Source organism: Phacochoerus africanus, chromosome 4 (genome assembly GCF_016906955.1).
Source record: "Phacochoerus africanus isolate WHEZ1 chromosome 4, ROS_Pafr_v1, whole genome shotgun sequence".
Lineage (NCBI taxonomy): Eukaryota > Metazoa > Chordata > Mammalia > Artiodactyla > Suidae > Phacochoerus > Phacochoerus africanus.
In genome coordinates this window covers 135,166,827-135,184,278 of record NC_062547.1, presented here as the reverse complement: position 1 = coordinate 135,184,278, position 17,452 = coordinate 135,166,827, and the positions used below count along the sequence as shown (strand labels likewise).

Genomic DNA, 17,452 nt, shown 5'->3' with positions numbered 1-17,452 from the left:
TAGAAAACATTCCAAGTTGCTCAAAATAATAGATGTTCTTTTTTTTTTTTTTTTTTGGTCTTCTTGCCATTTCTTGGGCCGTTCCCACGGCATATGGAGGCTCCCAGGCTAGGGGTCTAATCGGAGCTATAGCTGCCGGCCTACGCCAGAGCCACAGCAACGCAGGATCCAAGCCGCATCTGCAACCTACACCACAGCTCACAGCAACGCCAGATCCTTAACCCACTGAGCAAGGCCAGGGATCGAACCTGCAACTTCACAGTTCCTAGTCAGATTCATTAACTGCTGCGCCACAACGGGAACTCCCAGTATGTGTTCTTAATCCAATATAAACATTCATCAGAAAAAACTGGGAGTTCCCACCGTGGCTCAGTGGTTAACGAATCTGAGTAGCATCCAGGAGGACTTAGGTTCCATCCTGGGCCTTGCTCAGTAGGTTAAGGATCTGGCGTTGCCATGAGCTGTGGCGTAGGTCACAGACACGGCCTGGGTCCTGCGTTGCTGTGGCTGTGGCCTAGGCCAGCAGCTACAGCTCCAGTTCAACCCCTAGCCTGGGAACCTCCATATGCCACTGGTGCGGCTCTAAAAAGCAAAAAGAAAAAAAAAAACTGAATCAAATGTTTAGTAATAACTCATTTTTTTTTACTTGAAACCATGAAAGTTGAGGTATATTAGAGACTAAAATAAACTAGTATTGTCTTATTTGAAATACTTAACATTTTATTTATAATGAAAATTTACTTTGCAGAAATTATTCAGCAGACCATTATTTGCAAGAAGCAAAAAAACTGAAGCACAATGCAGATGCATTGGTATGTAAATAATTCTCCTCACATTTATATAGTTAATCAAATTAACGTAAATCTTGTTTGTTCCCATAGTACATCAGTGTAGCTCTCATTACTTCTCTTCTCTTTTCTTCAGTCTGATAGGTTTGAGAAAGCTGTATACTATCTTGATGCTGTGGTATCTTTCATTGAATGTGGGAATGCATTAGAGAAAAATGCTCAGGAATCCAAATCCCCATTCCTTATGTATTCTGAGACAGTGGAGCTCATCAAGTAAGTGGGAAAACTTACCACATCATTGGCAATAGTATTTTTTTCTGGGAATGTATTATATATGATCTGATTCTGTACAGTAAAGCTAAAGGGGATCCTTAGTCCTTTATCTTCCTTGGGTATGAAAAACTAGGCACTTCAAGTGGGTATTTTTTCCCTTTATTTAGGTTTGATTCTAATGTTTAGACAACTAAAGAAGTCATAAGACAGAAGAAGTGTTATATTTTGTGTCATTTGTTTTTTACATTATCTCCCAGGTATACCATGAAGCTAAAGAATTACTTGGCACCAGATGCTACAGCTGCAGATAAAAGACTCACAGTACTTTGGTAAGTGTGTTTTACCCTCTGCTAGATGACAAAGCAGTTTCATAATAAATTGTGCTTTCTGTGTTCTGAAAGTTTTCCTTGAATCACCTTTCCATAATTCAGTCATAAATCTATTCTTTTTTTTTTTTGTCTTTTTGCTATTTCTTTGGGCCGCTCCCACGGCATATGGAGGTTCCCAGGAGCTGTAGCTGCCGGCCTACGCCAGAGCCACAGCAACGCAGGATCCGAGCCGCGTCTGCGACCTACACCACAGCTCACGGCAACGCCGGATCCTTAACCCACTGAGCAAGGGCAGGGATCGGACCCGCAACCTCATGGTTCCTAGTCGGATTCGTTAACCACTGCGCCACGATGGGAACTCCATAAATCTATTCTTGATGTGTAAAGTAGAAAATAACTCAAATTTCCTCCTGAAAGATTTTAGTCATGGGTCTCTGACCCCTTGCCCTCTTGACAAAAGTCTTAGTAGAGTGGAACTGATGTTAGAACTCTCCTTATCTTCAGTGATCACTTTTCCAGGCTCTTCTTTTGGTATCCTCTCTCTCTGTTTACACGGTACACATACCTTACCTGAGGGGGACAAACACTTAGCTGGCTCAGAATAAAGAATATGTCTTGTTTGCTTGTTCCCAGAGAGATATTATCAGTTCATGTGTTGTGGGCGTTTACTTTACCTGGCACTGTATTTATTAACAGCTGGGAGTATAGCTGCGGAAACAACTGACACAGTCCTATGTGTCATGAAGTCTAGTGTCTCATGTGAGGAGACAGAGTAATCAAATGACTACACATGTTTATGAATTAAGTACTTTGAGGGAAAGTTTATGTAACGGTTAAGAGTAAAGTGTAGGGAGACTAAGTCCTTAGGTAGAGGAATCATGTACAAGAGCTGGATAGTGGAAAGAAACTGGGAACTTTCTGTCAAGGCACTAAAGACCAGAGAGAGTAGGCGTTGGTGATCACACAGGGACTTGATTAGCCTTGTTGGGCTTCATCAGAGTTTCATCAGAGTTGTAATGTTCATAGTCCTCGCTGAGGTTGAGTTCCTAGTTTTTTGTTTCAGATTATTGATAATTTGATCTAGATTCTGTTCCACAGTGATTTTTTTTTTTAAATCCATATGTTATAATGACACGTTGGTGTCCCATGGGTGACGTTTTGATAATTTGAGTATCAACAAATAGGAGGCCAGTGCCAGGTCTCTTCCCCTCTCTTCCCCTCCCTAGAGTGTGTCCCCTTTGAGAATGCATCGTTTGGTTTTGCCTAAGGGTTTCTGTTGTTGACCTCATGCCATGATCTGTTCACATGAGCCAGGCCTGTCCTCTTGCACTATGCAGAAATTGTCTGTGCACTTACAGCCAGAGTCTGCTGACCTGATAAACACGCTGTCCTTTTCCGTTGCTTAGCCTGCGATGCCAGTCTCTGCTGTACCTGAGGCTCTTCAAACTGAAGAAGGAAACTGCTCTGAAGTATTCAAAGACGCTGACAGAGCACCTGAAGGTAAATGTGCAGAAGAGGAGAATCCATTTCCTAGGTGACAAAATTTGTGAAGTCTTCTGTCCCTACCCCAGAAATGCCCTCATGTTCTCCCTGCCACAGCAGGGGAGGAGCTACTATCTGGGAACTTTAAAATAGTGGTGGTTTAAAATGTGCACGTATCCTATTGTAGAACCTATGTAGCCATTTGCAGTAGCTCTTAATAACATTTCAGTAGACGTGGCCTATTTTATCACAAAACCTAATTTATACTCTTTCAATGCTCTTTTTTTTCACTACCATCCTTCTTTAGACTTTTTTCTTAGTTTCCTAAAATGTCTTCCTATGTTTTTTCATGATGGGTCTACATAAGTCTGCCTAAACTCCTTAGTAGTTCACTATGGCCTGCAGGGTCAAGTCAGAGCTTCTTACCCTGACCTGCAAGGCCCTCAAGGTGTCTGTGTCTGTCTCTGTCTCTGTCTCATTCCTTATCTGAGCCTTTGCTCCAGGAAAACTGTACGGGTCACATACCTTCTCTTTTCTACAGCCTTTGTACATAGTCTGACCCACCTCTCTCTGCCCTCTTCCCTCCTCTTTATCCAGCTGAGTGTTACTTTTTATCTCTTTCACTCTTCCAGAATACCCCTCAGGCGTGGCATAAATAAATAAACAAGTAAATAACTTCTATTGCACATTTGTACACACACACACATAAACACACATGCATATGTTTTGGTTTCTTAAGTTTATAGTTTCTTGATAGCAGTACTGGCTCACTGCTTTTCAGTGTATTTAGTACTTTGTAAGTAGTGTGTGTTGTTTTAATCAAGTACATCCTCTTTTCTCCACAGAATTCCTATAATAATTCTCAAGCGCCATCACCAGGCTTAGGAAGGTGAGCAAATTTTATTCTATAAAATATTATGTGACAGGCTTATTTATTTTTATGTAAATGTGGAATGGGTTTGGCCACTTTCCAAAAACAGACAACAACTTCTTTTTTTTTTTTTTGTCTTTTTAGGGCCACACCTGTGGCATATGGGAGTTCCCAGGCTGGGGGTTGAATCAGAGCTATAGCTACTGGCCTATGCCACAGCCACAGCAACGCCAGATCTGAGACACATCTGTGACCTACACCACAGCCCACAGCAATGCTGGATCCTTAACCCACTGAGCAAGGCCAGGGATCAAACTTGCCTCCTAATGGTTACTGGTCAAGTTCGTTTCCAATGAGCCGTGGTAGGAACTCCCCAGCCATTTGTTAAAGCAAAGAGTCTAGATAAAATGATTATTCACAATGACAGAATGAACTAAATATTTGTTTAAAAGAAATTGCACTTCTTGGAGTTCCCTGGTGACTCAGCATGTTAGGGATCCAACGTTGTCACTGCTGTGGTGCGGGCTCAGTCCCTAGCCTGGGAACGTCCTAATGCTGACCCAGCGCACCTCCGCACCCCCACCAAAAAAGGAAGGAGTTCCCATCGTGGCTCATCGGTTAACGAACCCAACTAGTATCCATGAGGATACCGGGTTCGATCCCTGGCCTTGCTCAGTGGGTTAAGGATCCAGCATTGCCGTGAGTTGTGTTGTAGGTCGCAGACGGGGCTTGAATCCTGGGTGGCTGTAGCTCCAATGTGACAGCCTGGGAACCAAAAAAAGGGGGGGAAAGAAATTATACCTCTCTGGAAACCCTTCTAGTTTAAAAGAGTCTTTGAATTTTAAAAGCCTTCGTGTAGAAGAGCCAGTAGTGCATTGATTTCCTCCCATTCACCAAATCCGTATGAATCAACTTCCTGTTTCTCTGTAGCAAAGCTGTTGGGATGCCCTCTCCTGTTTCTCCAAAGTTGTCGCCTGGCAATTCGGGAAATTATTCCTCTGGGGCCAGTAGTGCCTCAGCAAGTGGTTCGTCAGTGACCATTCCACAGAGGATCCACCACATGGCAGCCAGCTACGTTCAGGTTACATCCAACTTCCTCTACGCTACTGAAATTTGGGACCAAGCTGAACAGCTTTCCAAAGAGCAAAAAGGTAGGGAGGTCTCTGGAGAAACTCTAAGGGTCGGAATGGTTAAGAGGAGCTTTTACGATACAGTTAAATAAGTGCCTGGTGTGAGTTTAGTTTTGTATCTGGTCTAGAGTTAATGGTAATCAGTTTGCTGATCTCCATTGCTTGGCCGTCATACGAGTGTACTGGATTTGTCAGAAAGTACCTTGCACTGTAGTGGCGGCACAAACTAAACAACAAAGTTTTTGAGTTAAGACAAACATGCCTTTGTTCAGGCACATTTAATTCCAGCTCATCCTGTGAAAGTAATAAAATGTATGTTTTGCTCTGGGATGATTAAAAGTAAATTTGGCTGTAGGCATAGGATTACATATGGAATGTGTGCACATGAAATGTTTAATATATAAGAAAGCATTCTCTAATATTAGGTCATTTGAGGTCTTGTACCTTCGTTACCTCCCAAACTAAGAGCACTGAGAATTCTTTGGAAAAGTACTAAATAAATATTTTTTTGTTTTAGTAGCTATTGGTAGCAAATAGATGTATGTAGATGCTCTTCAGGCAGCTCCTTCATAGAGAAATACCTCAGAGTAGTCAACCAATCAAATGTCCTTCAGTCACGTGCTTAGATACTTATAGTATGAACAGATAATCAGAAGAAAATGAAAAATTCCTATCTCTAAAGCAGGGTAATGGTGGGAGAGAAGTAGAAGGGGAACCCCAACCTAGAATATAAAGTTGTGTTTTAAAAGCCTGATTTGTCCCTCAAATTGTATTATCCGTACTGCTGAGCTGAAATGTTTCTTTTCACCTCTCTGTACATTCTGTTCCCTGATGCCAGTTGCCTAACATCGTTTTTCCTTGTCTTTTCCTTGCTCATTCCCCTCCTCCTCCTTTCCTTCCTTCCCTACCTGCACACCTACTGCATACCTATTGTGTGGCGGTTTTCAGACCTTGACTGAGGGAAAGAGGATGCTGTAACGAACTGCATGTGTCTTTTACTCAGGTTCAGCTTCAACAGCACAACATTTTGCTCATCTTGTTTTATCCCTTGCCTCAGTTCCCCACCCCCGCCCCCATCCTATTTCTCTTTACTCTGTAACTTTAAAGTGTGTATCAGATACTACGACATTTCACTTGAACATACTTTGGTTTGTATCCTTAGAAGATAAGGACTTTTCAAAAACATGCCTTCATCACAGCCACCAAAATTAACAGTAACTCCTTTATGTCATCAGCAACGTTTCCCATCAGATTTCCGTATATTTTAACAGTTGGATTTGTTTCTAACAGGATACTCTTAAGTATCCCCTCTCCTTCACTTAGTTTTTTTGAGGGGTGGGGTGGGGCATCCGTTGATGTCAAGAAGAAACTGCACCATAGAATATTCTGGATTCGGCTGGTTACTTCCTCATGGCACCATTTAGCTTCTCCTTCTCCTCCTCCTTTCTTTCCTTCATGCTGATAGTTATGTCTCATGATTTGATAGATTCCGGTTAATTATTTGAGATGAGAACTTTTCAGTAGATGTTTAACATACGCTCTTAGCGGCGTGCATTGATGATCATTACCTCCCTCTGTTACTCCATGAGGAAATAGAAAGTTCATTGGGAATTTATTGGCTGGAATTCTATAAATAAGATCCTTTTCTCCTCAGCTGATGACTTCTTGGCCTTAAGTATACTGAGGTCTTTCTCATCGCCGCACATGTGAAAGCTCTCCTTACTGAGTCCTGCACCCCTCGGTCCTCTCCCAGCACCGCGTTGCTCTCGGAGGCTGCTGCCCCCTCCCCCTCTCTGTACCCCGCCTTACATGCACCTCAGTCTGTTCTTGTTCACGTAGGAGGAACCTTTCATTTCTATCTCTTAGGTTTTTAAATTTTGTCTAAAAAATGAGATTTAATTTATCAAAGTTGCGTGGCACATGGTCACAGCAGAAAAGTTGCACATAGGCTGTCATAAGTGTCTAAACTCTCAGTGGCTCTCACAGGGAAACATGCGAGTAGCATCCTCCTTTTTTGTACCACGTGTTTTGAGTAACAGTACATTGTAGCGTTAGGTCTCCATTTTAATAATGTTTGCTTACTAGTAATTTTCGTCATTAGCTGTGTGCTTATATGTACAATTCTAAATTCCTGACCACATGTATATAGTCTGTTTAAAATGTTCTGTGACCTAGGGAAAAAGATAACTTGAGAGATTATGTATGGGATGGTTTGCTCTAAAACATCGTTACCATTTTAGTACAAGAAGGGAGCGTTTTTTGACTTCATATGAATAGCATTTTGCAGTCTAGACTAAAAACTTGAAAGCAGTGATTCAAAAGAATGTGCGTTTTTTAATGCGTGTTTTTGGTTTTCTAGAATTCTTTGCTGAACTGGATAAAGTAATGGGCCCTCTCATCTTTAACGCAAGCATCATGACAGACCTAGTTCGTTACACCCGGCAGGGACTGCACTGGCTTCGCCAGGACGCCAAGTTGATATCCTGAACTGAACACATTATTATTGTTGCCTCTGGTTTTCTCCACAACACTGTGTCACATCACGAAGGAAAACTGCCATAACACACCACCTAGTCGACACTAAGAATGAGGAATGGTTTTCTCCTCCCTGGTTCATGTGTTGTTTTTTATTGCCCAAGCCATCAAGTCATTTGACCCCTTCAATATTCCCAATATGAAAAATTATTTAAATGCTTCTAAATCTGCAGCACACTGATAAGATGGTTTCAGTTATCTATAGTAAGATTGAAACTTCCATTGTAATTCATAACTAATCAGTTGAAATTCTATTTATTTTAATTTTTAAACTTCCCAGATTGGGGCTAGTTTGAGGTTATTTCTGCCTATAAATTTACTCTGTTGAATATTTAGTGTAAATTTAATACAGGCGTTTTTATTTATATACTTTGAGAGATTTGTTACCTAATAACGTCTTTTTGTGGTAGCTCTTCTAAGAGTAAGAGTTGGTTCATCTAAAATGTGGACATAATTCTTTCTACACCTACTACCTGGTATTATTTCAAATCTTAACTACAATTTTGTTATTACAGAATTTACACTTAGTACTAAGGATATTCTTCTATAAATGAAAAATCACTTAAATAGGAGAAGATGGCATTCTACGTGGCTGTGAGATGAAATGTGTCGGATTTGGTATGCATTATTTCGAGAACTGTGAACATGTGTTAATAACACTATAGCAATCACGAGGTGACTGTAACTTGCATTTAATGCATTACAAAAGAGGGCAGGCAGACTTTCTAGGAGAAGCTTATCATTTGAAGGGTTTCATAAAAGGACAATCTTGAACTTTATGGATTTTATTAAAACCATGTGTTCCTTGTTACCAATAATTTGACACTTAATTGAAACATTTAATTGCTATTGAACAAAGGATGATCTCACTCCTGAGGGTAAAAAAAAAAAAAAAATCTGTCTTCACAATTCTAATTTAAAAATGTGTGCCCACACTAGGTTGTGATGCTCCCATAGGAGCATGCAGGGACTGATGCAGGACTGGGCTGGAGCCTTGGTGTGTGTGCTTGTGTTATGCAACTTAGAGTTCTGATGCCTGATGTAGAGATGATGAATTTCTCCTTTTAAACTTACCTTGTGTTTATTGACTACCTTTGTTTTATGAAGGCCCTCATCAATGATGTATGTTTCTGATGGGATCAGAAAACTCACACTAGAAAAGTACCTAACTTGGTTCAACATGAGCTCTCTTCAGAGGGAAGGGGGAGCAGGGGTAGAGCTTAAGAAGCCAGCTCTGTAAGAGTTGTATATCGAAGTACCTTTCCCTATATAAGGTGCATATAGGAGTCAAAGGTGATAAATGTACCTTCTACTTTTTGTTTTTAGTGCCCCTATCATGTCTGGTGTGCCTTAAACCTTACCTTTAAATGAAGATTCTGTGGATTGTTTACAGACGAAGTTTTACACTAGGACCAGATCGCCCATATGGTTGGTCTTCCGCAGTAATAATGTTAAATTCTCTTTCCTTTTCAGTCGTCCTTTAGGATCACATAGGGATTAATTCTTTCAGAAAAGTTAATGCTTTGGTACATGACTTAGTCTAACCTGTTGGGTAATGCTGCTTCAAAAAATACTTTGTCATCCTTTCAATTCCAAAAATGAATTCAGTCAGGAAAGAAAGAAAGAAAGAAAAAAAAGATTGCCCTGCTATTCATAGATAATTGCTAAGGCTTGAAATGGGAAAGAAGGGATAGAAAATCTCCAAGCCCAGTGGTGTCGTGAGTCCTCTGTGTCTGAGTCTCTTTCATACTCATTCTGAAGTCTGTGGACTTTGATTGTCCTGTGGCCTCATGGAACTTCTATAGTGGTTTTGTACCTCAAGTTGTTTCCGCATATCACTGAAGATTGAAATCTGCAAGTACCGGTGAATTTAACCATTTCCCTTGGAGAAATTGCCTCTGATACCTTTCAAACTTTAATCTTAGTGGTTTATAAACAGTTTTCCAGTGGTTTATAAACAGTTTTCCTTACGAGGACAGCTGCTCAATGATCCTGGTAGCTACTCAGTGAGAAACTTGCCGCGGTTAAGTAGATGTTTGTCCTCATCTTCTTTAATTTCTCTGACTCTGACTCCTTAATTTTCAGTGATATCTTAGAAATTGAAAATGTATCCTCTCAGCTTTCAGACTTCCAGCAACAGCAGCCGGGGCGGCACTTCTGAGTTCAAGTGTGTTCTCGTCTTTTGTGGGTACTGAAAGGTTGCAGGAGCATTTCCTGGATCACACTGATCATTTGTTAAAGCAGAATTTCCTGCATGTTTTACGGTGCTGCTCTAAAATTCTTTCTCTAAAACAGTTAATTCTTGGAAAATGACTTTTTCAAGCTTTTTGTTGTGGGGGGTTTTTCCCATCAGGTCATAATGGGTAATGGATCAAAATCTTTTTCTGAATAATTGAATTTTCAGTGGAATGGTCTGGAAACACCATCCCATTCCTCTGTATCCATACCCTCAGAAGTTTTGTCTTCATCTGCTCCAGTGCATTTGAACGCCTTCATAGACAACCATTCCTCCTCCTTCAATAGGTGTCTTCAGTGTTGTCTAACCGTTTAAAACTGAATTTGACAAATGGCTAACAACTTACTTAGTCTGAAACTTGTATTTAATAGATCGTTAATTATAAAAATAGCAGCTATTTAAAAAATTACTCTGTTGACTGCTCTAAAACCACACTTGTATGCCAGGAGGCAAAAGCCAGCACCACTGGACTCTTTACAGGCACCCAATGAACAGATTACAGTGGATGAAGTTTTCACACAGTGTAGTCTTGCCCAGCCTGGGCTGGGCTGTGGGGAGCTCTCCCCTCCAGGCAATTCAGGCTCCCACAGTCCAGCCCAGGTCCTGTCTGGCTGGGGAGCATTTAGCCCGTTTCTTGCCTCAGTGCTACCTTTTTCTGGGCAAGTAGTGAAGAACTGCCTTTATCAGCAGCAAATACTTGAGATAAATTTACAGCTGTAGTCACTGAAGAGTAGAGAAGGTTGACTCACTGGTTTCACTCTCCAGTGTAAAAGCTGTTTAAAGTAACACGTGTGCACGCGCCGACACGTGCCTGTGCTCTGGGGCACTCTTGCCCTCATGGACCCACAGACACCTGGGCTGCACTTTGAACGACACACTCGTGGCTTTATTGGGTTCACTGTTGTTGTTTTTTAATTGTTGTTTGTTTCTTTTCATTAAAGAAAGGTTTAATCAGCTAGAGCAGACAGCATCGTGTTGTATTTAATGAGAGAAACGTTGAGAAATTACCTTTATTGAATAAGCTCGCATTGTGAAGCAAAGGCCTGCAAAAACGCACCTGTTCTAAAGGAAAGTTCTGGCTCTGGAGGCCGACAGTACTCTGCGGGGTTTCAGAGCAGCCCGTGGTGGCGCCAGTCAGCAATGCCTGGTTGTGTAGAGGAGAGGTACACTGTGCACTCTTCTGAGGGCGAGGGTATGCAGCTTCGGATTTAAAATTATGTACACATACACACTTTATATATATGTATGTATGTATGTATGAAAACATGAAATTAGTTTGTCAAAAATGTGTGTGTTTAGTATTTTAGCTTAGTGCAACTATTTCCACATTATTTATTAAATTGATCTAAGACACTTTCTTGTTGACACCTTGAATATTAATGTTCAAGGGTGCAATGTGTGTTCCTTTTAGATTGTTAAAGCTTAATTACTATGATTTGTAGTAAATTAACTTTATATTTGAGCCCTTCCGTAGTAATAATGGGGCTCTCACAGGGTGGGAAGAATTTAAATTTTCCTCTTGCTAATTGAAGAAAATGGCCTCATTATGTATTTTGAATTATAAAAGTTTGCCTCTGGGCCCCAGGAACATCTACTGGGAATGATGTTTTAGGCAGATTGTGTAAAGTTTGGTTTTGTTTTTTGGTTTTGTTTTTGTCTTTTCTTTTATCCTAAATAAATTGGAAAGCAAAACATGTCAAATCCATATAACTGCTATAATTCATATTCCCTCATTATGTGGAACACAGATTTTATTTCAGTTTCATGTATCTATGTTGGAGGGGCAGACTTTTTTCCAATTATAAATAATACTGCACATCTAAGGTTGCTATTCAGTAAACATAAATAGAAAAGTGTTGAATGACTTGGAATATGCAGTGACAAGAGGCCAAATTGGTCATGTTTGTGAACATATCTTCCACATATTCACTAATAGAGAAATTCATTTTAGACTTCTAGACCCTAGAACCAAGCTGACAAATGACAGGAAGTAAGTTATTAACAGTTGGCAAAACAGATGCAGATTCTATTCACTTGAACCCTCTGGTTAATTAGAAAGAACTTACTGTCTCTAGAAAAGCAAATGGAAAAAATATCTCCATCTCTTCTTTCTGATGGAATTTGGTCACAGAATAAGGCACTGAGGTCAAGTCTTACACCAGGTCCTCTAGATCTCCAAGCAACCTAAAATAGCAGTTGACTTTCAGGAATGTCAGCTTTGACCTCTCCTTGCCACCATTGCTCAGCTAAGCATGCATTCCCATTCTTAAAAAGAAGCAGACAGAAAAACTCTCTAAATGAGCATCGGGAAAACGCTCCCACCCAGAAATTCTAGTAATACTCAGTTTTGACCTCTTACTGCTTCCCTGTGGGGCTGCTTTTCAGCTTTTACCATTGGAGATTTCTACCTGCTATGTTCCTCTCTGGAAAATATCTCTTTGGAAATGCTGCCTTGCAAATCAATGCCATGATTATCCATACTGTTGAGTTTGTTGTTGCTGTTCCAGAAGTGTCCCCATCTTATAACTTTATCCACACACCTGGCATATCATTGACATGAGCATTCAACAGTACTGGGGTCAGGGTGGGGTGGGGCGGGGTGGGGCAGGGCTCACCAACAGAGCTGGCCCGGTTGGTAGTGCCTGCAGAGGCATCACCTTTGAGGGCCAGGTGTGGGGTTGGTAAGCACAGTTAGGAAAATTTCTATCTAGCCTCCGTTTTGAATGGTTTTAAGAAATTTTGTATATGGAGGATAGAAATGCTTATATATTTATTGAAAATCCTTTTATCTTATTTGAAATTAAAATTATTTGGTGAATACTGGTTTGATAGTTGGGGAGGGTTTTGGAGGGGAGGTAATGCCGCTGATAAATTAAAAAGCCTTGTTGATTCTGCAGAAAGGTACTGTTAGTGTCTGATAGGATGCCTTTGTTTTGTACATGATCCAGATCTTTGTTTTACATTTCTCTTATCCAAAATATTTAGGCATCTGACATTTTCAACCAAAATTTCAATTATATACTGTGATTTTTTTATTTGTTGCAATACATTAAAAATATCAGAGGTACTTTGGGGCTCAAAAGCTAGGATTTCTAAGTCAGTATGTGCATTTCACATAATAAAGCTGTTAATGGTGAGCAAAGTATTATATACTAACTAGATTTTTCCACATCTGTATAGTATATTATATGTATTTTGTGGTATTGAGATTATAGAACGTTTAGAGTGTCAAACATGCGTTTAATGTGTATTTTTAAACAAATTTATGGCAATTAAAATATTTGGAGACAAGGGTATCACATTTCAATTTGTAAAGATCTTTTTAACTCTACTGTGTCATTAAGATGCTTTGTATAATGCCAAACCATAGCTGGAGAAACCAAGTTTAATAAATATCAAATAGATTTTCTGTATTAAAGTTTATAAACACTGTGCTCTCTACACTTCTTCAGCTCTTTCTTTGCCCTCTTTGTATAATTCCTCTTTCCCATTTAAGAGTCCATTTCACTCTTGCAAAGTCTGGTCCTGCCAGTACAGATCTTAATTTCTGACTACAGAAATTCTGAACTGGTTGGCCAGGGGTCCTCGTGCATAGCTCAGAATTCGCCACGCTCCAACAGAAATCTCAGACACCTTCTTTTTTGTGACTCTTGGTGGCTTGGGCTTTTATTGTTTCGTTTCACTGGTGGTTCTTCCAGTTCTGCCTCTATTTATGAACAAACTGGGGTACATCATCAGGTAGCGAATTGCAAGCATTCCCCATCTTTGGTACCTCCCTGGAGAGTTCTTTACATGGAGTGAAGGATTAGCGTCCAGTTTATGAACTTGGCAAGGCTGATCACTAGCTATTACTAAACTTTTGCCTGGAGCCTGCCATTGGTTATTTCTTGAAAAAAATGCTCTCACTGCACGTTCCAGATTAAGAAGTTAGCACATTGTTATTAGGCAGTGCGGTGGTTTCCTGTCTTCCACAAAATGAATCCTTTTCCTCAAAAGTGTGAATTCCAGGCTGCCACAATTTTAATTGGAGACAGTTAATAGTACACATAGAAAAATAAACTCTTAAGTTGACAAGTTGTTAGGCTTATCTACATATGAACATTCTAAGAAAAAATGGAGACCGATTTAAAGCATACATCTGTCTTTAAAAACACAAGGTTGCTTCACTTAAGTGTCTCCAGTCAAATGCAGTTAACCAATATTCCATAGAACGGAGCATTGTCGCAGGTAAGTGCTGTCCTCTCCCCCTGGTGTTTACATCATTCCTGGGCCACACTTAGGGAACAGCGTCTTTTTCTAAGGGAAAAGAAAAAGTGATATTGGAGACAAAAGTCTCGCAGTGCCCAGAGCCACCTCTGCTGCATTTCCTTCCTCTGGCTGATACCCAGTCTCAGCGTGGAGCAGAAGAAAAGGCAGCACTCTCTCGTGGTATCTGTGTGGAGCCCTTCCCGGCCCTTAACTCTTGTCTTCTCCGTGGAGCTCCCAGGCGGTCCTCCAACCCAGTTTGGTTCTTAGGTCTGCATGTACTGCTCTCTCTTTTGCCCAGCTTCCCAGGCCCCTTGCCCCCTTCCCAGGCCCCAGGTTTGGGGAGTACCTGCACAGCCTCGTGATGCACTCCGAATCATCTCGGCAAGAGGCTCCAATGGGCCTGAGGGAAACCCCTCTCCAAAATGGAGTCATTCTCCTCGGCCTTCTCTTGGCGGAACTCAGTTCCGGTACCGGGGAGCCGTGGACCTGAATGGCAAAGACAGATTGACCTCAGGTATGTGGGAGATGATGCTGCTGTACACCTTGTAAGAACGATCACCCCCTGGATGCTGTAGACTCAGAGCAGAGGGACTCTTCCTCAGGACTGAGTCTGGCTCTCAGGTTCTGCTTACGGTTCCACCACCGCCACCATCCACCCACACCCATGTGTGTAGCCTTCTTTCCTTACCTGGACTGCCAGCAACAGGCACATCACGAGTACTGCAAAGAGTTTAAGGTGCCACATCTTGATCGAGGGGGGGATGCTGGAGCCTGAAGAGACAGTTCCCACTTCCTTTTATAGACAAACCCGCCTCTGATGGTTGCCAGGTGAGATGGGGGCAAAGTTTATATTTGCAGTCAGGGTCAATTTAATAAGTTAATGTCTACCAGAGAGGAATGTGCCCGAGGCCTGCCCTTCAGGCACGTCGCATTTACTGATCCCTTGTGGACTTTGAGTGATCATGTTGCTGGTTTGGACCCTTTCATCCACTACCTCCTCCCCCTTGAAAAGCCACGTGAAGCCACTGAGGGAGAGCTGGGCACCCAGCCATGATTTGATTCCAAAATAGCTCAGTGAGTTCACTCCAGTCAAAATAGAATTCTAATGAGGTCTTCAGAAATCGTGTTGACCCCTTTCCTTGTGTAGAAAAGAAGCGCTGATCTATTTTGTTACAGGCAATTGGATAAGGCCCTTCCTTATCTCCCTTCTGTGGGAGGGTGCTTCTGCAAGCATGAGCTACAGTGCCCCAGATCCCCATTTGTATAGGTGGACTGTCACTCTAATTATCTGCTCCACATCTCCCTGTGAGAATGGAAAACCAGCTGCAGAAAGTTCAAAGTCTGGCCTACCTTCCATCTCCCAGGGGAAGGGCAGTCAGGACTGACTGGTGGTGGTTCAGTCATGGGTGAATTGAATGAAGGAGTATAGGTTGACTTTGCTTTTTAAAAATGTGAATGAAGAGGAGTTTCCGTCATGGCTCAGTGGTTAACAAACCCAACTGGGAACCCTGAGGTTGCGAGTTCGATCCCTGGCCTTCCTCAGTGGGTTAAGGATCCAGCGTTGCTGTGAGCTGTGGCGTAGGTCACAAATGCAGCTCAGATCCTGTGTGGCTGTGGCGTAGGCCGGAGGCTACAGCTCCGATTCGACCCCTAGCCTGGGAACCTCCGTATGCTGCGGGTGTGACCCTAGAAAAGACAAAAAGACCAAAAATAAAAAATAAAAAGTGAATGAAAAGAGAGCAGGGGTTCCTAACTCAGTGGAAAAACTTAGTGGTGGTGACAGATGTTGCAAACCTTGAATTACTAGCTTTGCTGCCAACAGTTATTAAGCCTTTTAACAGAGCACCTTCCTCCAGCAGCCTCAGGAAGCAGGCACAGGGTTGAGATCTCCCCAAAGCCTGAAACATCTGTCACCATAAGTAGGAACCCCTGCAAGTTTCTAGCCCAAGAAGGTGTCCCTAAACCTTGAACGGTTATGGGCACTCATTAAATGACACAGGCATTTTAACAAATTTGTTGGGAAAGGTCTGAATTCTGAGTAAGGAGGTTTATAGGACTTTAGATCTTCCTATGACCTGGAAGGAAAAGCCAAGAAGACAAATGCAACAAGTTTTTCTGCCTGCTCCTCCCTGAACGATTTGCTGATAGCTCTTCCTAAAACCCTTCTCATCTTCACAGGTTGGATGTGCAGTAAGAGCCTACCAATTTCCCAAGGAGACCTGGAGGAGACGTGGCACAGCTGAAGGTGAAACAGGGTGGTCAGCAATCCTCTTGCTGACAGAGAAGAGGGTGGTATGATGGACTTCAGAGCTGGGATTGGGTGGGCTGTGACCACAGATTTGCCTGCCTGGATTTAGTCCTCTCAGGCCTGGAGGGAGACACTGCTGCTGGCACTTAAGGAGCACTGAGAAGCAGAACTATGCCGACACCCAACCAATGCTGCAAGTTTGAATCTAGTTAGCTGTTCCTTTACGCCTATGCTAGGATCAGAATGACCCCAAGTAGGGGCTTAACGGGGAGCTTTTGTAGGGTGAGGAAGAGTCTATGTGCTGACCTAGAGAACATTGGGTAAGCACACAAATCTGATTGAGTAAGCAAAAAGACTGAACCACGTGATGTTCTAGAGCCAGCTGGGTCTGTGGCCTGAGTGCCAGCCTCCCCTTAATGAGCCTCGAGTGATGTGCCAAGTGGGATTTTGAAAGTGCTTATTCCAAAGACAGAAACTGACAGAAACTTTCTCCTAATCCTCTACTTCTGCCTTTCCATACTTCAAAATCAAAGTAGACTTTTTTTTTTGTCTTTTGTCCTTTTAGGGCCATACCCGGGGCATATGGAGGTTCCCAGGCTAGGGGTCAAATCGGAGCTGTACCTGCCAGCCTACACCACAGCCACAGCAATGCCAGATCCGAGCCGTATCTGCAAACTACACCACAGTTCACGGCAACACCGGATCCTTAACCCACTGATGGAGGCCAGGGATTGAACCCGCAACTTCATGGTTCCTAGTCAGACTCATTTCTACTGTGCCACGATGGGAACTCCAAAGTAGCCTTTTGTGTTAACTAGTAAAGCCACTACCACAGGTAAGGGAAGGGCCTGAGACTCCCTGAACGAGGGCCTCTGGGCCCTCTGTGTGGGGAGAAAAAAAAAAGGTCATTCATCATCATGGATGTGACACCACTGCAGAACTTTGTGGCTCAAGCCACTCTCTTGTATGCCATCCCTCGTCCCAAAAGGATCCATTAGGTACTCTCTGTAGAAGGGATCACTGTGAGGGAAAGTATTTCGACATGTCTACACCTCTGTAGTGGTTTAAATTAAATGCGGAGCAAAGATCACACTTTTAAAAGCAGTGGCATCCAGACAGCATTAAGCTCAAGGAACAGAATTTGTCCACAGCCATCCTACATCCCTTGAGTAGCTGTGAAGGCCTAATCTTAAAATGAAAAAATAAAAACAATTCAGGAGCTCTCTGCAATCAAGTATTTTGCTGAATGAATCAACACAGAAGTGCATATTCCTTCCTCTAGCAGAAAGGTCTAGGTAGCCTTGAACAGCTT

General features: G+C 42.1%; 2 protein-coding genes across 6 annotated transcripts in view; one reads left to right on the top strand and one right to left on the bottom strand.

Annotated features, from left to right (window-relative positions):
- AFF4 (ALF transcription elongation factor 4) overlaps positions 1-13,085 on the top strand; it is an 87,201-nt gene extending 74,116 nt beyond the window's left edge. For 4 of the 5 annotated variants that reach the window (XM_047778612.1, XM_047778615.1, XM_047778613.1 and 1 more), the window contains 7 exons: positions 749-812; positions 925-1,061; positions 1,319-1,390; positions 2,797-2,890; positions 3,718-3,761; positions 4,674-4,894; positions 7,233-13,085. In XM_047778612.1, coding sequence (XP_047634568.1) covers positions 749-812; positions 925-1,061; positions 1,319-1,390; positions 2,797-2,890; positions 3,718-3,761; positions 4,674-4,894; positions 7,233-7,360 — 760 coding nt within the window. In that variant the 3' untranslated portion in view covers positions 7,361-13,085. Of the gene's footprint in view, positions 1-748; positions 813-924; positions 1,062-1,318; positions 1,391-2,796; positions 2,925-3,717; positions 3,762-4,673; positions 4,895-7,232 lie in introns of those variants that run through there. The other variant, XM_047778616.1, reaches the window with a different exon arrangement.
- A 557-nt stretch (positions 13,086-13,642) lies between these two features.
- LEAP2 (liver enriched antimicrobial peptide 2) lies at positions 13,643-14,859 on the bottom strand. Its single transcript, XM_047778618.1, has 3 exons — positions 14,581-14,859; positions 14,239-14,378; positions 13,643-13,940 (listed from the first exon to the last, which is right to left on the bottom strand). The coding sequence occupies exons 1-3, from the start codon at positions 14,635-14,637 to the stop codon at positions 13,904-13,906; spliced, it is 234 nt and encodes a 77-aa protein (XP_047634574.1). The 5' UTR covers positions 14,638-14,859; the 3' UTR covers positions 13,643-13,903.
- Positions 14,860-17,452: the final 2,593 nt, after the last annotated feature.